This window comes from Bubalus bubalis, chromosome 12 (genome assembly GCF_019923935.1).
Source record: "Bubalus bubalis isolate 160015118507 breed Murrah chromosome 12, NDDB_SH_1, whole genome shotgun sequence".
Lineage (NCBI taxonomy): Eukaryota > Metazoa > Chordata > Mammalia > Artiodactyla > Bovidae > Bubalus > Bubalus bubalis.
The window spans coordinates 70919293-70945312 of NC_059168.1; the positions used below are offsets into that span (position 1 = coordinate 70919293).

At 52.6% G+C, this 26020-nt stretch overlaps 1 protein-coding gene across 4 annotated transcripts; it reads right to left on the minus strand.

The window, feature by feature from the left end:
• Positions 1-145: 145 nt before the first annotated feature.
• On the minus strand, positions 146-23773 carry FOSL2 (FOS like 2, AP-1 transcription factor subunit). 4 transcript variants are annotated; one of them, XM_006061062.4, is made up of 4 exons: positions 22852-23773; positions 12830-13081; positions 7857-7964; positions 146-5494 (listed from the first exon to the last, which is right to left on the minus strand). In XM_006061062.4, the coding sequence occupies exons 1-4, from the start codon at positions 22951-22953 to the stop codon at positions 4973-4975; spliced, it is 984 nt and encodes a 327-aa protein (XP_006061124.1). In that variant the 5' UTR covers positions 22954-23773; the 3' UTR covers positions 146-4972. The 4 variants fall into 4 exon arrangements, with proteins under 4 accessions (XP_006061124.1, XP_006061125.1, XP_025117114.1 ...); XM_006061063.4 differs by lacking the exon at positions 22852-23773 and adding an exon at positions 20866-22838; XM_025261329.3 differs by lacking the exon at positions 22852-23773 and adding an exon at positions 20861-22836.
• Positions 23774-26020: the final 2247 nt, after the last annotated feature.

Here is a 26020-nt window from a genome sequence, read left to right on the forward strand (position 1 = left end):
AGGGAGTTGTTCCCTGCTTCCCCATTCCCAACAGAAAGACCAACTCTGCCCACGGAGCCAAAGGTAGAAAAGCCTAGAAGGAAAAAAAGAGAAGCGACAGAAGAGATAGGAAGAAAAGACAGAATAAACCAACCATCAGAGGCTCTTCAATCTTAATTCATTTTATTCTACAAAAAGCTACTCAATTGAAAGTGAAAAAGCTAACAAAAAAAAAGGAAAAAAAGTTGTAATATGTTCTTTCTTCCATAGCAGCAAGCTTTTTCTAACAAGCTTTCTTTAGTGCAAATACTGTAGGCTTGTATTACAGTAAAATAACAAAACAACAACAAAACACCACCAGAGATGCTTCAGAGCTGAGCTACTCCTCAAATTTCAAAACTATACAAAGATTTTTGAGCTCATAGTCCTGCCTGGAGAGGCTTATTTAGAAGCCTTTCCAATGGGACCATTTCACCAATACTTAAAAAAAAAAAAAAAAAAAAAAAAAGACAAGGTGCTCAGAAAGATAATTAAATTCCCCCATCAAGCTGTAGGAATCTTGTACAACTTTTTTTTTTTTTTTACCTCCAGGATCTTAGAGCAGTCTTTATTCCACATCATCAACATACCTCAAATACAGATGCACGAAGCTTTTGATTTGCCACGATATACCAAAATACTATATATACATCTGTCACTTCAGAAAAGACACCCTGATACCTATTCTTTATACAAATGTGAACATTTTTCTTCCTCGACATCAAGTAACCACAAACTAAAATAAATGGAATAAAATTTTAATCATACACAGAAAATAATTTTTGAGGAACAGAGCAGTATCTTTCCTTGTGTTCTAATGTAGAGTTCTTGGTGACCACTGTCCCCAGGGGAATGACACACCATCTTTAAAAACAGAACCTTTTTTTATACAGTTTATACAGCACAAGTCACAAATCATTTTAGAAACAAAGCATCATTAGCGTAAATTTAAAAAAAAGATTATAAAGAAGAAAGAGAGGGAGAGAGGAACTGAGCATTTTAATGCTATCTGTTTCTATTCAGGCTTGGTACAACACAAAGATGTAAACATTTAAAATAAATAATAAAATAAATGTCAATTACTTCTCCCCCTTCCCTTCCCATGCCCTGCTCAAAATTTGACCCAGCTCCTCCTGAACATGTCAGCCTTAGAAAATTAAAACCCTTTGTTGATGTACGACCAATATACTAGAAGCATGAGAAGATGTCACATAGGTAGTGGGGTGACTGGGTTTCCTTTTTAAAAGGTGCAGGAGGACATGGGCACACCTAGAAATGTATACACACACACACACGCACGCACACACACATACACACGACCCGTCAATAAATAGTGAGATGCTGGCTTTTAAGATTGAATGCCAAGAAGACTCAACAAGCAGAAAGTAGCAAGACCACTTTACTTAAGTTTTTAAAAGAAAGTTACACACACCACATATCCTATTGGTCCACAAATTCTATAAGGACTCTGGTTAACCATCTGAAGAGTGCAAAGGAGCACATCACAGGGGAAACACATTTAGAGGTGGGAGGATATTGTAGGGGGTGGGTCTTTGAGAACAAACCTCAGACTGAAGGCAATCTTGCCTTGGATCTTTGGAGAAAGACCTTCTCACCTCCAAGTGTTTTTGTTGATCCATTAGTGGTGGGCTTTTAATAAGGGAAGTCCCCATCACTTAGTCTCACCCTAAAGAGAGTATATATATATAAAAGTGCCTAACACAGTGCCTGGCACATAGTAGGTGCTGTTCTTTTCCTTCTTAAAGAGGCCACATGGATGTCTGATCAAGGGAGGAAATCAACCTAAAAGTTACAAGGTGAGATTGCAAGAAGCACTGTTGGTCCATCAAGGAAAAGGGAGAAAAGTCCCAACGCCTGTAAGTTGAGCTCAACCTTAAGATGGAGCCTAGTGGGAACAGAGAGGAGACTCCCTTCCCCAAAGCCTGAGAAAGGGAACCAGTAGCCTCTGATGGTTCCTGGCTTTGAGATGCTTGTGGGATGGGCCACAGTGAAGACACCTGGCCAGTCTCACAGGCAGAAAAATTTCTTTCTTACTGAAAACTTCCCCAGTGAATTCTCTGCTTTGAGTTGGCTCTGGTAATTGCCTAAGCTTCACCTGGGATCTCCTCTCTGTCCTGTGTCAGCAGCTGTCCCCATCCACTCGACAGGAAGAGGGCTGTTCCCAAGAGGCTAGCCAGGTGGCCAAGGGGACTGTGGGTTTCACACCAGCCTGTCAAGGAGTGCCTGCCCTATGTGGTCCCAGAGCTGCCTGCAGCCCAGCTGGAGTCCACACCAGCTGCCTCATGGCTGGGGACACAGGGGGACATGGGGTTCCCTGCCCAAGTCCAAAGGCTCCCCCTGCCACTGCTCCCGAGGAGGAGGAGAAAGGAAGGAGGAGGAAGCAGCAGGCCTGGTGTCTGGCAGCAACTTTAGAGAACCAGCCAGAAGGCAGTGACTGAGGATATGCCTGTGAGTTAAGAGTGAATTCTCCAAATAACCTCTGGCTTTGAGGAAGCCAAACTACCTCCAAGAACAAAGTTAGAGGGTCCTGAATAGAAACACAGCTCAGAGGCCTCGAAGTCCTGCAAGGCGGCTGGGTTCTTGCTTTCTGCTGGTCCCAAAACCAATGCAGTTTGAAATCTGAACTAAAGCCAGACTCCGTTTCAGGAATGTCCAGCTTGGCCCCACGTCACATGCCAGGGCCTGCCTTGGGATCAGAGCTGTGCAAAGTGGGGCACAAAGGGACTTTAGAAACAAAACACCAGAGAGCAGCTTCATTTAAGAAATATATAATACATATATTCAAAAAGAAATAGCTCCCAGTTGGCCACAAATACCACTTGAGATGATTAAGTCTTTCAGAGCTGAGTTCACCCCAGTTCTTTTTGCCCGTCTCCTGCTACTCCTAGCTGACCTCTGTGTCCTTGATTAATCTGAAGCCAGAAACCCAAAGGCCCCATCTTATTAGGAGTGCCCCTCCCAGAACCTCTGGGGAACTAGGGGGCAGCGTCACAGCCAAGGAATGTGGGAAATAACACATTTAAAGCATTTGGGGGGAAAATCCTGTTTCTTTTAGTCTCCTCTCTTTGCAAGTCCTACCCCTCCACACATCACTCCCGGTCATAGTGGGCTGCGTATTTTAGGCATTGGGTTGTTCCATTCTGTGTGTCTAGGGCATGGCAAGTGAGTAATGAACATTAAATATCAGCCGGCGTGCCAGGCCTGGGTCTGTGAAGGGAACAGGTGAGCAATCATGTCATTGCTTTTTCTCCCTCTCCCAAGTCCAACTTTGAGATTTAACCCCCACTGGGTTGATTTAAATAATATCTATATAGTTTTAAATTATCATACAATGATCTCTAGAGCTGAATCACAATAGTGGGGCCTCCCTCAGAGCACTAGCCCAGCAGAGGCCAATGCTGGAAGACCAGCCTTGGGGAGAAAAAAAGTCTCCGAGGGGTGGCAGGCGGGGACTCCGCTGAGCTCTGTGGAGCTGTGCTCCCGGGAGGAGGTGGGGGGGGCGGCTGGAGGACCCCCTTTCCCCATCCTCCACCCCACGGGAAAGGGCAGCTCTCCTGCAGTGGGATTCATCTCTGATTTCAGCAGCCCCTGGGGAATGGCACATAAGCTGCAAGCCACAACAACAGCTCTGGGCCAGCTGTTCACAGCTGGCTGGTGGACCTGGGAAGCACACTGGGGTGAGGGGGCAGGGGAGTGTAAGAGAACAAGCACGAGATCCATCAGGTAGCAGATGACCACAGAGGGTAGCACGGCCCAGCACCTTGGTGAGAGGCGAGAAGCAGGCGCTGGGGCTGCTGCGAGGCAAACCCCACTCTGACTGCCTCCCTCCTTCCTCCCCCTTCCTTTCCATCCACAGCAGAGGCGATTTTGAGGCTTGGGGAGGGGCCAGGCCCACGCTCATTAAACCTCCACGGGTGGCGTCACCCTGAGAGGCAGGGTGGGGGAGGGTGGAGCGGGCAGGGACTTGGAGTGACGTGTGGCTCCGAGGAAGGAAGGAGAGAAGGGTCCAGGGCTGAACGACGAGGCGGTAATTACAAGAGACGTCCTATTCAAGACACGGGGTGAAGAGAGGCTGGCTGGGACACCCGTGTGGCCCGTTGGCACTATTCCTGGCCATTCCTGGCCTGGTAATTAGGCATTTGGCAAACCCAATCCATGCCCCAGCTGTCTCACTCACACCCTGTCTTCTGGCCAAGCTGCTCCTCCAAAAGCGTCTCCGAGGATGGGGAGGAAGGGTCCTCCAAACCTCCTGGTGATGGTGGCCTCTCATGGAGAGTTCAAGAAGCCCTGCTGGCGGTTCCGGAGATGGTGGTGGACCAAAAGTGTCAGAGGAGGGAAGGTTCTGTATTGCACATGGACTGTCCCCTTCTGGACAAGTCAGCCCCAGCCAAAAAGTCACCCTGCTGCCCTCTCTTCAGAAATGAAGAGCTTTACTATTCAGACCACCCAGATGAAATGTCATGGCAAATTTGATAAAAAACTAAGAGGAAGTGAAATTGACACTGGGGGAAGGAAGGGGCGAATAGAGGGAAGGTGAAACCAAAAAGGCATTGAGCATGCTTGGTGGGGCAGGAAGGACACCATCACTCCAGAGACACATCGGAACCGAGGGACAAGAACGGCCCAAACCAGCTTCAGGCTCTTCAGAAGCCAGGGAGATGCCCGAGTCCACCAAACCAAGTTCTCCAATGTTTTTCAAGAAACAGGATTTGCTTCGTGAGATGGACGAGGGAGGAGGAGGTCCTGTGACTTCCAAGAGCTCATCCAAGTCCTCCGGAGACTCACCACCAAATCCCACCTGTTTCTCCCCAGAGCCAGGAAGCTCTCTGGCAGGGTCCCCCTCTTCTCCTCACGGCCCCGGAGCGCTGGAAGGTGCTGGTCCCTGGGCAGGAGGCAGTGACGAGGACCCCCACCCCCGCCCCTGGGAGCTGGGTTACAGAGCCAGCAGAGTAGGGGAGTTCAAAGAGTCTGATGACTGGTCCCCACTGCTACTGCTTCTGCGGTGAGCCTTGGAGCAGGACTCAGAAGGCGATGCTGGCGACTCCTGCTCCAGCACGCTGGGGTAGGTGAAGACGAGGTTCGAGGTGCCCGGAGTGATGGCAGGAGTGGAGGTCACCACGATGGGGGTGTGCAGGGGCTCCTCGCCATAGAAGCCCCCAGCAATGCTGATGGGCTTGATCACGGAGCGCTGGGCCTTGTCCAGCCCCGCCGATGAGGACGAGGGGCTGTCCTCTTCCAGGGGCTCCTGTTTCACCACCACGGCACCGACCCCTCCACTGGCCCCGCTGCGCAGGGCCTGCAGCCCGGAGGCCGGCGGGGACCGGCGTTCCTCGGGACTGATCTTGCACACGGGCCCATGGGCCACCAGCATGAACTCCAGCTTCTCTTTCTCTTTCTGCAGTTCAGCGATCTCCTTCTGCAGGCCCGACTTCTCTTCCTCCAGCTCCTCGGTCTCCTGCAGGGGAAGAGGGGAAGGATATGAAGGATGGTAGGAGATGGGCCAGGGGGTGTCAGATCTGGGTGAGAGAGGGAAAACCAAACACGGTCCTCAGAGGGCTGACCATGAAGCTAGTGAGCTCACACCCGACTGCTTCTGGGCCACCTGCATGTTCAGGATTCCTTGTTTCCAGAACTCCAGGTTGAGAGTAGAGGTGAGTCAGCTTGGAAGAAGGGTGAATTAACCCTTGTAGTGGCCATGACTGAGCACTAATAATGAAACTGAGTTTTCAAGAGGTTTAACCATTTGCCCGATGCCAGAGTAAGCAGATAGGGTAGCCTGGATCTGACTCCAATATATCTGATTGCAGAGTCCACGTGCTACTACGCTTTTCTGTCAGGACTGCCCCTGGTACTCCGAGGGAGTAATAGTGAGACCTGGCGGGGGAAGGGAGCAGAACAGGCAGCTGCATCCCTCCCCCCACCCCCCATGCCTCTTCAAGCCCCTCCAGCTCGCCAGGGACATATCGACACTGAACTCTGAGCTGCGTGACTGGATATTTGTCTGCACACACAAGCCTAGGAGTAGCTGGCTTGTAGGAAGCGCTCAATCCATCCCACTGGATCTTCCCTGCCCCTCTTCTCTTTTCTTGCTCTTCAGGACTCACAGAACCCCAAGAGAACATTCAGTTCAGCCCCCATGCTTCAACAGATGAGACCCCTGCCAGCCTGAGTTGGCAAATGAGGCCGGCAGGGACCCTCTGCAAGGACCTCAGCCCCTCCTTTCACACAAAGCTAGAGAAGCAACAGATGCACGTGGTGGCGGGGGGTGGGGGGGTCGTCATGGAATTTACGGAGAGGTATGTGTCACCAGCCTCCTCCCCACTTTTCCCGAACACAGATTCCTGTTTGAGAACGAGATGACATGGGCCAGAGCTTTGCTAAGCAGAGTACAGCATATTCCGGAGTGAAAAAAACTTTCCATCTGTCTCAAGGGTCTGATGAACGTCATGAGCTTCTGAGAGGCTTCCTGTGCAGGATGTGGCTCAGAGGCTGGGTGGCGAGGTCGTGGGGAGGCGGGGGTGTAGGGTGTGAGGCTTCAAGGGGAGAGAGGGGAGGAAAACCGACGGGCCTTGGGGCGCAGGCTATTCTGGGGCTGGTGGCAGAAGCACCTGGGGGTAGACCCAGGGGGATATGGTTCCCTGAAAGGTTAGTGGTGGGGAGGGCTCTCTGGGGTTCTCCCGGGGAGTGATGATCACTAATGGATCTGTCCCACCTGGCATCGGAGAGCTCCCACTCCTCCTCCCGCCTCTAACAACTCCACAGGCCACTACTACGGGCGTCATAGAATTCACCCGGTGCACATTTAAGGCCCATGAACAAGGGCTCCAGGATGGACAAAGAGAAGTGGAAGCAGGGGAATGGTAGCTAGGAGGATTAAATAAAATAATAGGATTTGCAAGTCCATTTCGATTTCCAGAGCTCCAACCTGGCTGCTCAGTGCAATGACCACTGACACAGTCCACCTCATCTCCTCACTTGGAAAACATTCCACCCAGGAAGAGTCAATCCTGGCTCTGGGTTTCCTCCACACGGCACACGGCCCCTCCTGGAGGGCTGGGCTCTGGAGGGAGTTACGTGATGTCGGTCAGGTCAAGGTTTGGGGAGGGAAGGGTGGGGCTGAGGGCCCCCAGGTGGGGGCAATTAGCTAGCAGGGGAGAATGACTCACAGGGCAGAATGAGGTACCAATGAGGTGACAGCTTTAGGCTCAGAGCAGAGGCGGGGAACCCTCCCGCCCACGGAGGATATGAGAAAACCCCAAGATAGTACAACTCAGCTGCCTATGATCCATACCCATGAGACCCAGGGAGCACCAAGACCCTGCAGAGGTGGAGAAGCCCAGAGAACCAGATGGCTGAAGCCAGGCTGGGCCCACTCCTGCCGGCGGCAGGCAGGCAGGCATGGGGGCGGCTGGAACTTGGGAAGAGGAACCCTGGAGGGGACAGGCCTGGGCCTGCCTGGCTGCTGGCCAGCAACGGCGACACCCTCTGCCATTCCTCGCCCAGGAGCCCCAGCAGATCTCAGCACAGGATCCTTCAGATGCTGAGGTGAACAGGGTGCCAGGCCCAAGAAGCTTATCCAGTTCTCTCTGGGTCCATGCTGGGTGATAAAGGCCAGCTCCCTTCTCCCCACCCCCCTCCTTCAAATCAGGGCAGGGCTGACCCATGTGCTCAGAAGAAGGAATGCTTCTGCCCATACTAACTCTCCTGTCAGTTACTAGGGATGAGGGAGGGAGGGAGGGAGGGGAGAGGGCCGGGAGCCCTGGGGTCCCAGCTCCAGCCCACCCAGGAGTGCGCCCACCCCACGCAGGGCTCCTCACCGCCTGCAGCTTCTCCGTCAGCTCCCGGCGGCGGTTCCGGCACTTGGCCGCAGCCAGCTTGTTCCTCTCCCTCCGAATTCGACGCTTCTCCTCCTCTTCAGGGGACAGCTAGAGGCCAGGGCCAAGGATCACGGTTAGGCTTCGGTGCGTGGCTCAGCAAGATTTTCCGCTTTTAACCGAATTGTAAGTAGGGGAAGAACCCCTTCTGGGACTGGGCAGGGAAGGAGGAAGGCAAGAGGAACGTGGCTCAGGGGCCCCAGAACATGTACCTCACTCCAGTTTGGGTGCCTGGGGGTAGGGGGAGCACTCAGAACTAAACCCCAGCCCCCAGAAGGTGATGTCACATGTTTGAAGGGAGAGCAGGGTAGCCATGGGTCAGAGACTCACCAGCCCAGGCATGATGGTAGCATGTGTCATGTCAGCCCTGATTCAGTGCCAAGACCCGAGAGAATGAGCTGGGACCGTTCCCCAGAGAGTCCCCTTGTGCCAGGCCTGGCCCCACCCACTTAAGCAGCTTCCTCCCAACTTGGCCTAATTACTCCTTCCCAACACTCTGCCTGCTCTGCAAGCCTTATTATCCCCACTTGATTATGTAGGTGGGCCCAGAGTAAGAACCACCCGGAGTGGGGGGGCGCATGTTCTCTTGCCAGATGGAGGGAGGGAGGACCACCCCACTCCCAGGTCCCTCTGCCAGCCCTCGAGTGCTGGCTGCTCGCAGTTCAACCCAGAGGACTCACCAGTGTGCCTGGCACAGTGCTGGATTGGGCAGAACGGGCTAAAAGTAGGAGGAGCCCTGGAGCAGGTTAAAACTCTGCTGCCCACCACATCTACTCATTCAACCAACCAGCCCTTCAACATGCCAGGCATGTTTTGAGGGGTTAGAGATTTGTCAGCGAACCGAATGAACAAAAATCTGCCTGCAGAGCTTATGACCTAGCTCCTTACCAGGAAGCTGGTTAGGGGCCTGCAGCTCAGGCCAGAGGGCAAGAACTCTGCTCCATCAACAGGGCTGATACTCTGTTTACACAGAGCCATTCCAGAGGTGATGTGAGTAGATGGCTGTGGGCCAAGGCAGGAAGGAATTAAAAAGGAAAGACCCCCTCTTTCAGTGATCAGACCCTGACAGCACACCATCTAGGTGCCAAGTGATGTACTGGGGGCTTAGAAGATTCTGGGGGCAGTAAGGCCCAAGTCCTCCCCTCAAGGGACATGTGGGGAAAAGGCCAAAGCCATTTTTGGAGGGGCTGAGAGAGAAGCTGCCCCGCTGAGGGATGCTGTCTGGACCTCCAGCCAGCCTGCAAGTAAGGGAGCCACTCCCCGGGCTGGGCCCAGGCCAGAGTCCCCAGGACGCTGCCTGCAGAGCAGGGCATAGCATCACTGTGTCCCTCCCTAGCCATCTGTCCTTGCAGCGGCCTCCACATGGGGCGCACTGACCTGAGCCCATCCAGCTGATAACATTACATTCCTGTTAGTCTTCAACCTTCTTACAAAGGCCTCGTCTTCGAGCCCACACTGGATCCTGGCTCCACTTCCCTCCTCAAGCCCCTGCCCCACCTCCCCAGGAAAGCTGATGGCTCCATGGTCTCTCTCCTGAGAGGTGTCGGGTGGCTCAGAGCCAAATGCAGATGTGGCACTTCTGGATGGACCCAGACAGATTACTGACCCTCCGAGCCTCAGATCCTCATTTGGAAAGTGGGGTTAATAGGACCTGCCCGCCTCCCACAAAGCTTCTGCAGGGATCAGATGAGATGCAGTATGAGTCTTCTCTAAACCAGAAAGTGCTGGAAAGAAGACAACGCAGTCCAGAGGTCTCCCCTTGCTGCACTCACTGAGCAGCAAATCAACCAGACACCCAGAGAACACAGACGGGGGAACCCTATTCTCTGTGGGATCACAGAGGATCACAGGCTGAGGTCACAAAAGGACACTTGGCCAAGGCCCTGAATACCTGCCGCTCCAAAATCCATCTCAGCCTGAGCCTGAGAGGGACTGAGAGAGCCTGATGGCCCTGTTGCAGCCCCAGGTTCAGGGCTCAGCATCAAAAGGCTACCAGGGCTCCCCTTGAGGCCCAGCTAGTACCCCGCTCCCTCAGTGACGAGGGGCAGACAAGACAGAGAGCTGGTCCTGATCCACTTCTGCCTCCATTCCCCCTGGACAGATTCTGGCCTCCCCAGTGCCTTAGAAGTTTCTCTCTTCTAAGAAGTGTCTGGTGAGGTACAGGGCAACTTGTGGGAGCTCCTGGCATAGGAAGTGTTCAGGGGCGGTGACAATATGGTTACAGCATGAGTGTGTCACACCACCACGTACCCACCCACAAGCCACACACACCCTCCCTTCCCCGCCACTGGTGGCCTCAGAGGGAGCCTCCGGGGCAGGCCCCCGAGGAGGGCAATGAGACACCAGGCCAGGGCCATAACAGCCTCCTGCCCCCTGGGGGAGGCTGGGAAGGCGGAAGTGAGCCTCAGAGAAAAGACCCTAGAGCTAGAAACCTGAGGAGCCAAGTTCTAGGATGCTGCTGCCTAGGCTTCCTCCAAGCTGCCAAATGATGGTCTGAACTCCTAATTGACATGGGATAAAATGTTCCTGGCTCTCTTCTTCTCTCTCAAAAACAGAAAGAAACTCTCCAAGGGCACGCCTGGGTGGTGTGATGGGAAAAATCACAGGGTTGAAGGTCAAAGGGGATGGATTCCAATCCTGGCTCTGCTGCCACTCACTGCATGAGCCTAGGCAAGGCCCTTCTTTCTAGGCATCAGTTTCCTCATCTGTAAAATGGGTACAGAGGGAAATTTAGAAAAGCCAGTCTCCAAAGTCTCTTCCTCTCTAATCTTGCAAATTTGGTGTGACCTGGGTCCAGAAAAAGGACTTCCCTGGTAGCTCAGATGGTAAAGAATCTACCTGCAAAGGAGACCCTGGTTGGATCCCTGGGTCGGGAAGATACCTTGGAGAATGGAATGGCTTACTCACCCCAGTGTTCTTGCCTAGAGAATTCTATGGACACAGGAGCCTGGCAGGCTACAGTCCGTGGGGTCACAAAGAGTTGGACAAAAGAATGAAGAGTATTTAGCACATCTTGCTTGGCTGTCCTGCTAACCTGGGAGTCCCTCACAAGCCTAGCTTGTAAAGGATAAGGGGTCCTTTATATATCGGGAGATAAAGTTTGGTACCCTGAGCTCCCTGAAGGAAGCACAGTTATAGAGGACACTGGGATCGCTGCTACTGCATATTTATAACTACAAGCATGGAAGCAGCAGGGAGGAGGGGGGTATTGGCCACTTGCCCCAGGAGCAGAAGCCCAACAGGACCTGGGAACTGTTAGTGTCTATTACACACATCTCCCCATGCTGCCCCTGCACAAGGTCCGGCCATTAAGAGAACAAGCCAACAAGTAGCGGATATAAGGCCCAGCTTTGTCCTCAGAGGAACGGGACTCATGTAAAAGCTTCTGGTTCCTCAAAGCAGTGATCCTTGTAATTCTAAGTATCCTGGGTACCAGTGGCAGGCTTGCCAGGTGGCACTAGCAGTAAAGAACCCACCTGTCAATGCAGGAAACATAAGAGACGTGGGTTCGATCACTGGGTGGGGAAGATCTGGAGGAGTGCATGGCAACCCACTCCAGTATTTTTGGCTAGAGAATTCCATGGGCAGAGGAGCCTAGCGGGCTACAGTCCATAGGGTCACAAAGAATCAGACACAACTGAAATGACTTAGCACACACACAAAGGGACTAGTGGCACTGGACCCACAGTTAGCCGCTGGCACCACATTTGAAAGGTCCTTGTATTGGAACACTGTGGGCCTGGGGATCCCAGAGTGGAGGTGGACAGTGACTGAAATGGGAAGGGGTTCCAAAGCTGTAATCGAAGTAATTCTCCAGGCTAATATTTCAGTTGAAAAAGGGATTCTGCTACTAAAGTATTTCCCTTCCTTGGACTCACGGTGGCATGGCATTGTAGAAAGAGCACTGCAGAGGGGTGGAATCCCAGAGGCCTGGTTCTAGACAACACTTCCCCATTCACTGGCCAAGTAGCCCCAGGTAGCTGTTTGGCTGTGTCATCTGTGAAGGGGAACAGGTGGGGCTCTTACAAGGCTCATTCCCTCCTTTCTAGAATTATGCATGACTCTGATTTCTCTTTTGGGAAGCGGGGGGCCGGGGGGCCGTCACTGCCCCACTCTCCGCTAATACAGACAATAGGCCTTTGGAGGCTCGGGTAGATGCTATCTAGAGAGCAGAGGCCCCGCCCCTTTCTGGCATCCCTCCCAGCCAGGTTGGCTCCTGCTCAAAGCTAAGCCCCTTGAGGGGAAAAAAGGCTGCTGTTGTCTGACCCCCGCTCCCCAATGTGTCCCTGGAGCTTAAGGAGCTGAGCAGACTCCAAAGACCCCAGAGTCCCAGATGTATTTCCGGAATGTGCATCCCAGGCACTTGAAATGGGCTCTAGCCTCGAGTTGGAGGCCTGGGACATGGAGGGGCGATGGACACACCGTGGGCAGTACTGGCCTGGAAGGGGGCCCCTTTAGGACAGCTGGGTTCTTGCCCATACTAGATACTAGGAGACACTTAAGGGATAAGCCCACAAAAGGCTCCCAGCCAGGGTTCATCGGCTGCTTGTCCCACGGTCCCTCTGCCAAGGATCAGAGGATACTGCTGTAGGCAGTTCCCAACAGTCCTGCCCGTGTGCTGACGCCTCATCATTCACCATGTGCTTTCCCACCATGATCTCATTCCAGTGGCAGCAAGTCCTGGCTGGCAAGACACCATCCCCATTTTGCAGCTGAGGAAACTGAGACTCAGAGATTCTAATGGACATGGGCAAGATGCCTAACTCTCAGGTCACATGCTCTGCCTCCAAGGAAGAGGGTCCTGAGTTCCTTCATCTCCCCAGTGCTCCCAGAACACACACCCTACTCCTCGCCAGTCTGCAGGAAAACACTCTGCATTATAAAGTCACTAATGTGGCTCCCAAACAGAACTGTACCTGCTCATCTCTCCTCCTGCGGCCCACCGTGGTGCCAATGGTCTTGATCACACCGGGTCTCGGGAGGGCCATGTGCCCGGGGACAGAAGCCAGGCCTGGCAGGGGGCTGTAGGGGTGCGAGCGGGGGTATGGGCTGGACATGGAAGTGATCACCGTGGGCTGCACCATCCACTGCAGATCCTGGCTGGTCGTGATGGCGTTGATGGTAGGGATGAAGGCGCTGCCTGAGCCAGGCATATCTACCCGGAATTTCTGAAATGAAAAGGAAGATAGGACTGAGCCAACAAATACTGCAAAACAGGCCAAGCCGAGATAGAAGGCCAAAACCAGCAGAAAGTAGGGTCAGTGCCTGGAGTGCCGAGGTCAGGATAACTGGGCGGGCTTCCTGCACATCCAAGAATCAAGGGGATCTTAACTCTTCCCCATCAGATCTGCTCCCTGACTGAGGTCCTGGAAACTCCATCCCCCACCGGTTCAGGAAAGATGTGGTCATATCCCCAATGGCTGCCAGGACAGATGTGGTCCTCAGCAGCTCACATCCCAGCAGGCCCTCTCTGAAACCCTCCAGGCCAACTATGCCCCCATCTGCAGGAGAGCAGGCCTCCCATCTGGGTCACCTAAGCCTCTGGGTCACTTGCTCTTATTCCCCAGGTACCAGCTTAGTATCCTTTGAGGAGATTTGCAGACCAACTGCTCTACAGCAACAAAGATCACCAGGAAGTTTATCGTGTCTGCTTCTGTTACTTTCCAAAAAGTTTCATCATGGGGCTGTGATCCCATCAGGGTGAGACCATGAAAAGATGTCCCCTGACCCACGAGACTGAAAGTGGTAGCCTTTGCTGCCAGACTTCCCCTTGCTGTCCTTGCCCTCCTTGACCTTCACCCCCATCTTGAGAGACCCTGCATCTCTCTCTACCCATTCATGTATCTGTCTATCTGAGCTCACGGGCCTGTCTGTGGGAAACTTTAGCGCTGCTAGCTCTGAGTTTTCTCCCTGTCACTTAATTTATGCCCAGACCACGTTGCAGAGCCCTGTGGAACATGCTGCAGGAAGCAGTCTATTTAAAATATAACATGATGACAGAGTACCAAAGCTAAACTGGGCCACGCTCCTCAGCAGCTGGGCCTGACCTTCCTTCAGGGCAGCTACTAGAAAGTGAGAAGGAGGGAGAAGGGGAAGACCCCCCAACTTCCAGATTTTCAGGGGAGAGCCCCCCTTCTGGAACCCTCAGCCTCAGATGATTCCTGTTCCCACAAAAGGTTCTGCACATCCTTTCTTCCCTAACTTGGGGGATGCAATGATAACAACAATAATAACTAACACTTACTGAGCACTTACTAAATGACAGGCACCGCAGTAGTGTTTAACCTAGATTATCCCATTAATTCTCCCTCCAAGGTAAGAACTACCATTATGTCCATTTTAGAGGCAGAAATTTAGGCTTAGAGAGATTAAGTAACTTATCCAAAGCCACGTTCTAATAAGCAGTGGGGTCAGGATTCAAACCCAGTTCAGTCTGACAGAGAGGCCAGGTCTCTCCCACACAATGCAACGCTTTGCAGAATTGTTTTTCCTATCATGAAGTCCAGCCCCAAGTGCTGGTATCCACCCCCAATGCACCTGGACAGAGCATCAGGGTCATTCCCACCCAGGATCCCTACAGACAGTCCCTCACCCAGGAGGCCGCACAGGTCTGTTTGACCCCAGATGAAAGCCCATTGACATTAGCATGGATGCTATAGCATCCCTGCTCTTGCAGCCCAACCAAGATTAGAAGTATCAGCAGCAATGGCAGCTGCCTCTACCATGGTCTTTGCCCATGGTGATGACATCTGTGTTCCTCTGTGTAAATAAAAGCGAAGCTTAAGAGTGCTTCATTGCAGCTCAGGGAGCTGGGGACCCTTCCTTGCTCACTCCCCTGCCTGACCCCAATCTAGGAGGTGGGATGGGGCTGCCTCACCACCCAGACTAACCTGGATAAAATGGCTTCTGGGATTCTGTGAAGTTGCCAGTGCAGTGGATTCTGGGAGGCAATGAGGAGAGCTGCCCAGTGCAAGAATGGATTCTGAGTCATCTCCCAGGGCAAAGACAACTGGGCTTTTTATCAGGAGCTGAATGAAAAGTAGCAGGTGTACCTAAGTATGTGTGGTGTGTGTGAAGGAGGGCTGGGTGCAGTGAACATGGAAGGATACAAGTGGGAAATGATCTTCAAGGAGGAAAAACAGACAACCAGGGCTGGCCTTAAGGAAGAGGGCATTGGGAACACATGAGCAGCTGAGTGTGTGCAGAAGCACCAAAGCCCAGGCAGCTATGTCTCTCTTAGGATGCTGCGTTGGGAGGGAGGCTGGGAGGTCATCTGAGTCAGGAGGCCTGGATGTGAGGCCTTGGTGAATCACTGGGGACTCAGTTTCCCTGTCTGGAAAGGGGAGCAGTAACACCAAACTCTTTGCACTATCACAAGAATTAAATAAGGAGCTACTTGTAATCACAGGCTATGAAAGCACATCAGTGGTGCTCAACCCTGGCTGCAACATTAGAATATTCTGAGGAGCTTTTCAAAAACACCAATGCAGGAGCCAACCTTACCATTAGAGTTCTAAAATCACTGCTTTCGGGTGGGGTTCTGATAAGCTGTTTAAAAAAAAAAAAAAAAAAAAAAAAAAAAAACTAAGGAGGTTCTAATGTGCAGTCAGGGTTGAGAAATGATGCTCCAAATAAATGGAAGGTGCTATCATCATCATCATCACAACAGTGACAACCATCACGGCCACCATCACCATCACCACACACATTGTCATTGGAAGTGTCTGGGGGAAGGGGTGGCTCCTGGGAGAACTGCCAGCTTCTCATTCCTGGGGGCACCCAACATTTTTCTTGTTTCTCTCCCTGAGTCAGGTTCTGGGTTTGAAAGACACCTGCGGCATCTAGTAGGACAGTTTAACGTCCTTCCTTGGAGGGGCAGGGGGCTGTCAGCTTTCCTCTCGGGAGAGCACCCAAGAAGTTGACTCCTCATTCCAACAAAAAAAGAGCTCCCATTTCAGGCTAGGGGAGGGGAGCCAAAAGCCTGAAGCAAAGCTGGAAAGACTAATTCTGCTTAGGACTAAGTGGCAGACTCTCAGCCCCTCTCAGGGGGCCCTCCGGTCCACTCTGTCTGTGATGGCAGGTCTACAGAAGGCCATACCCGGCCATCAGCCAGATTCCTTGCAGCAGTAGCTTGGTCTAGACAAAACAAGACGCAATAAAAACAAGGCAGTAGGTAATGACTGCCTCTAAATGCATGCACAACTCATTTCAGAGGGAGGTAAAGCCATCTGGGTAACACACTGCTTCTGAGCTGCAAGGAAAACAATGTCCCAGCCCCAGAGGGGACTGCTAAAGAAGGCTTTTGTCTCCAGAAGGAGCCTCTCTGAGACACACACAAAAGTTGAAGTGAGATCTGGCAGATTTGTGTTTTGTGTCAGCTCTGAAGGTATTTTTCAGAAAGTGACACTGGAGTTGGAGAGAAGAGGTGAGCCTCAGAGTTTGTGGTCCCAGAAGTTAGCCTGGCATTTTTCTCTCCCAAGAGGACCCAAGAACCAGTCACATGTCATGCTGGGGAGAAATCACAGTTCTCTACCAATGGGTTAACACCGAACAGAAACCAAGATGGGGCTTCTCAGCTGCAGGTACACGGTGGTTTGATCCCTGTTGGTGCTGCAACACCATGTGTTGCATGGTGTGCTGAGGGTGGGGGGCTAGAGGAGGTAACCCAGGACCCTCACTTGACCCCCCTGGAGCTCTCCACTCCCTTGAAAACTTCTCCTCTAAGGACAGCATGGAAGGTGCTGGATGGCTATGTGGTATTCCAGTCTGGCAGAGCCTCCAAATGCTTTATTTAACTGTGTCATCCTGTTGACTTCTGGGTGGGCAAGAATGCCTATAAAAGGACAAATTGCCCCCCTCCCCCCAACCTCCTTTGGCAGTGTGGCAAACTTTTGCTGTAAAAGGCCAGATAGTAAATATTTTAGACTCTGCAGGCCGTAAGGTCTCTGTGGCAACTACTCAACTCAGGCACTGTAGCGTGAGTACAGCCACAGACGAGATGTAAACAAACAGGCGTGCCTGGGCTCTCTTAAGCCCTATTTACAAAAAGACTTGGGCCATAGTTTGGCGACTTCTGTCCTAGAGGATTATTCTCATCTCGGTAAGCTCAGGTTGAGGGGAAAAGAATAAAGAGAGGAAATGAGAAAGCAAAAAAGCAGAACCATTCTTCTAACCCAGGGAATCAAGCAATGGACTCTCACTAGTCAGCGTGAATCTCCAGAACCTGAAGCCAAATGTTGAGGTTGCAAGCCTTGATGGGGGTCTTCGGGCAGCAGAACCTCCTTATCCTGAATTTAAGGGAGCCTTGGGGCCGCTCAGTAAGTATGTGTGTCCTGCTGCCTATGAGAAAGCTCGGAACACGGGGCCTTTAGTGCTACCCAGCTTCATCAGATCAGAGAGGTCCCTTCAGTCCAGAAACTGCTAACTTGAAGAAATGACTTTTCTGAACTCTGTAGGGCCTCAGGCTCAGAAAGGTCTAGGAAGTAGGGTTTGCTTTCCTGCAGACATGGATGTGGCAGGGCCTATCCCAGAAACTCCTGGCGTGAGGGGCCCAGAAGTGGCATTTAAGATGGAATCAGAGTTGGTGTTCAAGGTCCATCCCCTCAGCCAGGCATTTCTCCACCAGGTTGACTCTTGACTGGGCCACCAAGCACTCAAGCCATCAAAACCCTGAATACCTGGGACCTGCCTCGACAGGTAGAAATGATTATGCATGTCTGAGAAGAGACTGGGTTCTCTCTCTTAAGAGCCCCTTTTTTTTAGTTTCCCAGCACAGGAAAAGGAAAATTCCAACATCCCAGGAGACTCGCTTAGGGGAAGAGGAGAGGGCAGGGCGAATGCTGCCTCAAATGCCCCAGAATAAACCTGCTGAGGTCCAGTTTGACTCAAATGCTCTGTACTTCTACTAAACGTGGGGTGTTCTCCAAAGCCTTCTCTGTGGAATTCAACCAATTTTCACAGATTCTATATGGGACATCACCTTGACCTTTGACCTTTCGTTCCTGAGGCTCAGCACTAATGTCATCATGGAAATAGTCATCAATAACTCATAATTCCGCCCCCCCCCCCACCACCCATTTTCCAAGTGATTCCTGTCAGGTTCACTTGAACAAATCACATTATCCTCCTTCACCTAACTGCTAGGGTGAAGAACAGCAAAGAAAAGACAAAAGCAAGGAAAAGAAGGTGACCAGTACTGAGTTGTCCACCAGGTTCCCTGATGTCTTGCCTTCCAGGGCCCTTTTGGACAGAAATTCCACTCCAAAGCAAGAGGGAATTCCCTCCACCCTTCTGTAGACCCCACTCTGTACCCCCACCAAGCTAAGACAGCTCTGCACTCCACGGGAATGGCATGCCATCTCATCCTCTCTACAACCACAGCAGGTGAGCATGGCCAAGTCATTGTCCCGTGACGGGGCATTGGGTAAGATGACTCTTACACCTTCCCTCTCTGGCCCAGTGAGTCCAAGAGGAACAGAGTTACCAGCTGGGGTTGGGAACAGATTTATTTGCCTCCATCAGGGCAGCTGCCGTCATTTTGAAATGCTGTGGCCACAAAAGATGCCACACACAGCATGGAAGAGACGTAGTCACAAAACAGTAATTCTTTTTCTTTCTTTCAATGCATAGACGAGAAACCTAGCCTCCTGAATTCTCAAAATCAGTGCATTTATTCCTCTGTAACGGGGTGGGGGTTGGGGGGGGATCGAAAGGTCTAGGTGGCAGAGGTGCCTGCTTTGGTGTGCCTTGTCTTGGTGACTGCTCTCCCAGGAAGACTCCTGAGATGGAGACCAGCAGGATTTGGGGTCACATCTTGCTTTGGACCCTGCCAGATCACCCAGACCTCACACATCACTCTTGGTTCCTTCTATGCCAGATCTTTTGATAACTTCCAAATATTAAATTCACCCCCAAAAGACAAAAATATGTTAGGAGGGAGGGTTTTCAAAAGAATTTGCTGGAGCCAATTCCAAAGAGGGGTGTTGTAAAGTCTTTTTGAGTCTGACTAATAGCCACAGCATCCAAATAAGAATTTAGTCTCCTCAAGGAACAATTATGAAGGGGACAACAGCTGATTTGGATGCATAAGTTCTGGTGTGTTTGTTTTAAGACAGAAAGAAAAAAAAAGAGGCTCCTAACTCTACACTCACCTTGAATAATGAGCCAGGCAGAAATAAAGCAATGGAAGTGCACTCAGGGGTTTGAATAGGAAAATTCAACTGCCACTCGGACAATACATGACTGCTGCTTCACCCCATTCACTTGGATGAGCCAGTGACACTGACTTCCACCAGCAAGAATCAGCGGGACAGACAAATTCCTGGGATAACATTTTGTTTGATCCTAATCTACAACATCTGTGAGATCAAGGCAAAAACAACAAAAAAAAGCGTACCAGACCCTTAATATACACCTCCCACCTTCCCACCAATTCTGAAGACCGTCTCCTCGAACAATTTCCAGTGTCCTGCTACAAACAATATCAAGAAAACAAGCCTTCGGAATTTGAAGACATTGTGCTGCCAATGAACAGATATAAAAATAGAGAAAGAAAAAAGCACTCCTTTTTCAACCATGCTTTATTTAGAACAAAATAAAATTAGAAAAGAAACTGCATTTCGAAGTCAAGCAACTCCTAGTTAACCACTGTTAAATATGTGGCATTTATTTGTCCTGAATTAAAAAGAAAAAAAAAAAGTCCTAAGAATTTTGAAAACTCACCAAGTTAACACTCTCTGGGGCTGGAAAAATACATTCCCCAGATAGTTCTTCTAATAATGTCCCGTAGGGGGCACTAAAGAGGCACGATTGGGGCTGACTTGGGAATCACAGTCATTTCTGGTAAAAGTTCTTTGATGTGAGGAATGTCCCAGCCTGGTACAGTTGGCAAAAGTTCACTCTGGGGAATTTTGTGTGTGTGTGTGTGTGTGTGTGTGTGCGCGTGCGTGCGTGTATGTGTGTCTGTCTGTCTCTTGGAAAAGAATGGTTGCCAAAGAAGAGAGTTATTCTGGTATTCCTTGGTTCCAAAAAGGAACTGTCCCCTTTGATTTATTTTCACAAGTTATCTGAGAAACAGACAAATGGCAGCCTTGGAAAAGTTCTGGGTCTTGTTTTTGTTTTGTTTTTTTTCATTAAAAGGGGGCCAAGCTGATGAAAACAAGTTATGAAATGACCTATGTTTGTGTAACTGACTGGATTGCGTAATGCTCAGGGCCTGAAACCGTGAGTCGAGCAGTCAGCCAGGGCATATATCTGGGAGGTGTTTTCCTAGGAAAGTTAGGAAAGAGAGAAAACAACAATAAAAAGAAAAAGCCGGGGGTGGGGGTGTGTGTGCAACTATTAGGGGCAAATCAAATCACCAATGACCAACGTCTGAGATTAAAACTATAACTGGAACAGGAAATATTTTTCATACTTCAAGTTCCTGCCACATACAAGAACAGAGGTTTTAACAAAGAGTTATCTGCCGCCCCCCTTCAAGTCACTGAAACTCACAGCCATGTGTTAAGACCAAGCTTCATGAAGTGAGAAGAAAGTCCTAGGCTGAGTAAACAGCAACAAATTTCTAAGGAATATTAGACCCCACAAACAAAGAGAGGAGAAAAAAATTATATTCACTTGCCCAAGGTAAAACCAGAGCTCTTACACTGAGCTGCCACAAAAGGAGGAAGGCCCATCACCAACTGCCAGGAAAGTCTCTCCATAAAGGAAGCTAAGAGAAATAAAGTGATTACAGGTTTTATCTGGTATGCAATAAAGTTACCTTGAGCCCGGGTGGGGTCACAGACATGTGAAGTAACAAAAGCTTCTCACGTCAGCTCTTAGGACCACAGAACAGCTCTGCTCCCAGTCACAGGGATGATGGAAAAACCCTCTCCCGTCCTCCCGCCACCCCCTCCCCTCCTCAGGAGTGGACAGGCTGAGAAACTTGCCCAAAGCGGCATTACCTTACCAATCCCTCTGGTTTGAAAGGCTCCTTGCTTGAGCTGCTGGGCCGAATGGACAGGCACATACGCAAGAACCCCGTGCACCAGTTATTACTAATTGCAAAATCCTCATGTGTTACAGCACGCTAGGAATTAGCCAACAGCTGCTTTTTGCTTCGGTAATGAGGCCCCATTACACTCTGCTGGACTGAGTTCTCTTCCTTCTTCCTAGCTCTGGTTTCCTGTCTGATTTTCTTCCAAAACAGGGAATTGCCTCCACTCACATCCTGGGCTCAAAGCCCTAGTGACACAGATTATTCAATCGGGGCACTGATGTCCGGTCTGATTTTCCATCTAGGCCCCAGGGTCTGAGTAAAGCCCGGCTGCAAGGTTGTAACATTTCAGTGATGACTGCCGCAGAAACAGCAGCCAAAGGAGCAAATGAGAAATCAAAAGATTCCTTCCTGATTTGGAGAGGCAGAGAGGGACATTTTGGGGCTGTTGAACTGGAGAATGAGGGAATAGATGTCAAATGACTCCAACCCATTGCCTAATGATGGCTGGATTCAATAGAAACCACCAATGGGGCTGGAAAGCAAACAAAATCACTTTGGGACAAGATTTGAAACTCATCACCTTAGTGTTCATTATTAAGGGTGCATGCACTGACTGTGCCCTCAGTACACTGACAAGGCTCTCTCCAGTGGGTGCTTATGGGGATACCAGGGCAGGTAGAGGCGAGGCACAGAAAAGCGTTTTGAGGATCCACCAGGTATGGGGAACCACTTTGGAATAAGATATCCTCCTCAGTTACTAAGAGAGCCACGTTTCCATTTTATTCTCCATCAGCGTCCCTCCTCCCTGGAAGCCCACCGCAGCCCCTCCTGGTTGGCTGGCTTATAGAGGCCAAGGCCACCGCCTAACCAGAGCAACTCTTGCTTCAGCCAACTGGGCTAGAAACTCGGCAGATCCTGACCAAGACGGGCTTCAGGGTCTTGCAGCCTTGTTTAAGTCAGCTCCCTCACAAGCCTCTGGGTGGGTGGGTGAGTGGGTGGGTGGGGTGGGAGGTGGCTGTTGCAGAGGGTAGGCATCCCACCAGCACCACCAACCTAGCAACAACTTTCTGGTATTTATTCTGGTATTTATAGACAGAGATGGCAGGCACAACCTCTCCAGTGCAAACCAGTCCGCCTGCTTTAGAAACAAGTTATTTCTCGGCTTCCAGAACCATTCAGGAGCCTAGAAGAGGTCTCTCCAGCTTCCCGTCTTTGTGCAGCCGTCCTGGCCCCAGGTACTCCCCAGGCCTCAAGGCGCCCCTTTGGGTGGCAGTTCAGGCGCCTAGACCGACCGTAACAGGAGGTGGATGGGCGCAGGGTACATAGACGCACGCAGCCGGAGCCAATCAAGGCTGACCTCCTTCCTGACCTTCGCACCTGATTCCCTGAGTGACAACTCTCGCCCTCACTCTGATCACTTGAAGGAGCCCAACCAGTTTCCGAGTTCCCAACCTCTTTCCGAAATTAACTAAGACCAACGGCGGGAGAAGGTGTGGGGTCGGAGTGGGGAAAGAAGGAGAGGGCTTTTTCGCAGGAATAAGTTCTCTAGATGTCGGAAGGGGCCCGTGCGTGAAAAATTTGGGGAGGGGGGTCCACCACGGAGATAGAGGGGAATGGAGATGAATTCCTGGGAGAGGAGGGAGGCACAGGCTTCTGGGAACGGGACCTGCAATTCCAGGAGCTTGTCTGGATACGATGTAGTGTGAAGGACAGGGTTTGTAGGTTCTTTCAGCCCACTCGCTGCTCCAGTTAAAAAAAAAAAAAAAAGTGTTGGCGAGGGTAGAGGGGGTGAAAGGAGGTGTGGGCAGGAGATGAGAATTCAGAACTTACAATGGTGGCCCGTAGGTATTTTCTCACCAAACCGAGAAAGGGCAAAGAAAGCAAAAGAGGCAGTGGCGGCGAGAGGAAGGCGGGGGTCCACCCGCGCCGCCAGGTGCACCCGGGGCCCGCACCTACCTGCTGGCCGCCGCCGCCGCTGGAGTAGGACTCGGCGTGCGCAGGAGAGCCGCTGCTGCCCCGGGACGAGGTGTCAAAGTTCCCGGGATAATCCTGGTACATGATCCGCGGTGGGGGCCCGAGAGGAAACAGGGTGTTTTTCTTCCCCCGCCCTCGCCGCGGCCGCGCACCGGCTGCTGTGCGCTGGCTCTCTGCTGGCCGCGCCTCGGGCTTGTCCCCGTTGGCGGAGGCACCCCGGGAACAGGGCCCCCTGAGCGCCGAGCGCTACACCACTTCTTTCCTGCTCTTCGAGCGCCGCGGGACCAGTTGTCCACCCAGTCCCTCCCTCTAAAAAGTCCGCGCGTCCCTCGGTCCCTCCCCTGCGCGCGCCCTCTCGCCCCCGCGCGCAATCGGAGCCCAGCCGAGACCGCCGGCTCAATCAAAAATCGGTAATCAAAAAAGAATGGGAGTCAACCCGGCGGGTCAAGCCTGCCAGGTCTGGGGACCCCCGATGTCAGGGCAGAAAAGAAAGAGGGGGAAAAAAAGGCAGAAAGAAAGGCTGCCCGCTTGGAGAAACTTCTATTTCCTCCTTTTAGAAAAGGAGCTGAGAATAAACTTCCTGTGGCCGACTCGCCGCCGGAGTTTGGAGCGGCTCGGACACTTGACTAGGAGAAGAAGGCAGCCTGCGCCCGGCCCGCGGCCCGGGAGGATCCAGCTGAGCCGGCGTGGAGAGGGACGCGGTGCCGCGGCTCCGGCGCCCGGACCTGCACCCCTTTCCCGGCGCCCGCTCCCGGACGGGCCCGCCTCGCCCGTCCGCGCCTCTCTCTCTCCCTCTCTCGGTCCTCGCCGAGCGCAGCTCGCTTGCTCGCTGGTTTGCTCGGAGCCCCAGCGCTCTGCCCGAGATGAGTCACTACAATGGCACGATTTCAACTCCACACTCTTTATTCTCCAGCCCCTGTACCTCACGTCAACCCGACTCCACCTTGCAGGGAGGAGCGCGCGGGGAGGCGGGGGGAGAAGGCCGAGGAGGAGGGGGAGGAGGAGGAAGACGCGCGGGAGGAGGCGGGCGCAGCGCTCCCCTATCTGCCCCGGCTCCTGGCCGCGCTGACGCCAGCCGCACACCCCGCGCGAGGAAGGAAGGCGGTGGCGGGGGTGGGAGCGGACCGCTGGCTCGGTTTGGGGGAGCCGAGGCAGCCTGGCTTATCCCCACCCCCCCGGGCCACGCGCCCTTGGTCTGTTCCACTGGCGCACGTTGCCAAAGATGGTCATTTGCGTTAGAGGACGCGAGTGCGGGTTCCCTAGCTTTCGGGTGACGTGGAGGGAGAGGGATTCCCTCGCCGGCTCCCGAGCGCGCCACGGCCTCCCCACCTTCTCCACCGCCCGGGGAAGGGGCGCGGGGCGGGGCCCCTGAGAGCCGCCGCGGGGGCCTCGGCGCCGTGTTTCAGAAAATAATCACAGTCCTGAAGAGCTAGACGGGCGGTTCAGTGCGGCGCCACCGCGAGGCCGAGAGCCGGGCGCGCAGAGCCGCTCGCAGGGAGGGCGCGGCCGCGCACGGTCGTCGGCGCCCTTCGCGGCGCCACCCGGAGCAGCGGGCGCCCTGGGCGCCCTGGGCATCCGCGCCTCCCTGCGGCCGGGCCTTGGCGGGGCGCAGCGCAGCCGGGCGGGGCCGGCCTGCCTATTTTCCCTTCCGCGGCTGGCTCCCCACTGCTTCCCGCCCCCCTCCCCTTTCTTTTCGGCCCTGCAATTAATTTGTTAGGAGTAGCCTTGAAGACGAAATTAACCAGTCAAGACATTCCGGCCGCCCTCTATGCTGGGCAATTAGGACGCATCTAATAGGAGTAATCGGGCATTATAAGCAACCTCGACTGTTACGAATTTGAAAGAAAAAAAAAAAAAAAAAACAAACAGGGAAGAGGCAGGCCCGAGAGAGGGCGTGCCCCAACGTTGTCTTCAGCTGTTTTGGAGCGAAGTTCAGGCAGTAGGTAGTCCGGATTCCTAGCTTCTCCTGCCTCGCGGGGCGGGGCGGGGCGAGGTGCGGGGTAAAGAGCACAGGCCCCGGAGTGTGAACGCCAGGCTGTGCTGCTTACGAGCTGTGAGACTTTGGGCGAGTCCCTTAACCTCTCTGGGCTTCAGTTTCTGTCTGTAAAACGAAGGGATTGAGACATGACCTTCTAAGGCCCTTGTCAGTTCTGGAACTTCAGTCCTTCTGCAGAGATGATGATCCGGAGGAGCACTGTACTAGGAGTCAAGGAAATCGAATTCTGCTCCAGGCTTTGCCTTAGTCTCATATCCAGCTCTTAATGTACCAGCGGGAAGATGCGTGAAGGCTGTGAAGCGTTGTGCACTGTAACACATCACAGTTTCGGCCCTCAGTCTCCTTATCTGTAAAGTGGGGGTGTTGCTAGGAAAGAAAAATAGAACCCAGCCGGGAACTCAAAGCTTTCCCGGGGCTCTATATAAAGCGCTGGCGTTTCCGGGACGGCTGGCGGCATCTGGCCGCCCCAATGGCCCCAAGATACGGTAATCCTAAACAATACTCGGGGTCATTGTTTACAACTATAAAACACATTCTGTCCTCGGCTCCATCCCCAAGGACGCGCGTGGAGAGGCGAGGCTGGCTGGGCTCCTCGCACCTCCCTCGCCGCCTGCAGCGCAGCGTCCGCAGCTCCACGGGTCGGGGCGAGAAGTGCGAGGCAGATGGATGCGCGCACCCAGCGCGGGTCTCGCCGTTTTTGCCATCTCTCTCTCTCTCTCTCTCTCTTTTTTTAATCCTGCGTCCTGCCTGCCTGGGTGTGTTTACGCTCCTCTTCCAGCAGGACTGAGTAAATGCAGTCCTTTGACGCAAAACCGTTCAGCCCTTTCCCCAGCGGCAGCGGCAAAACCCAGAAAACTGGGGGTGGGGACCGTGTGGGGAGAGCGCAGAAGAAATCGTGACACTTTCTGACTCGCCCCTCCGTCGCCTACCGCACCGCACGGTCCTCGGCCGGCCAGGCGAACTCCTAGGTGGGGCTACAAAGTTAGGCGCGGTCCGGGCGTCCAGCTCCCTCCTGGGAGCAGCCGCGTGTCCAAGCGGCGCGAACAGACGCACTTTTCTTTTTTCTTTGAGCTGCAGCGGCTATCCGGCCCTCCCCCACCCAGCGCTTGAAAATCCAGTGCTTCTGGGTCTCTCCCACACAGTCCTTCCAGTAAT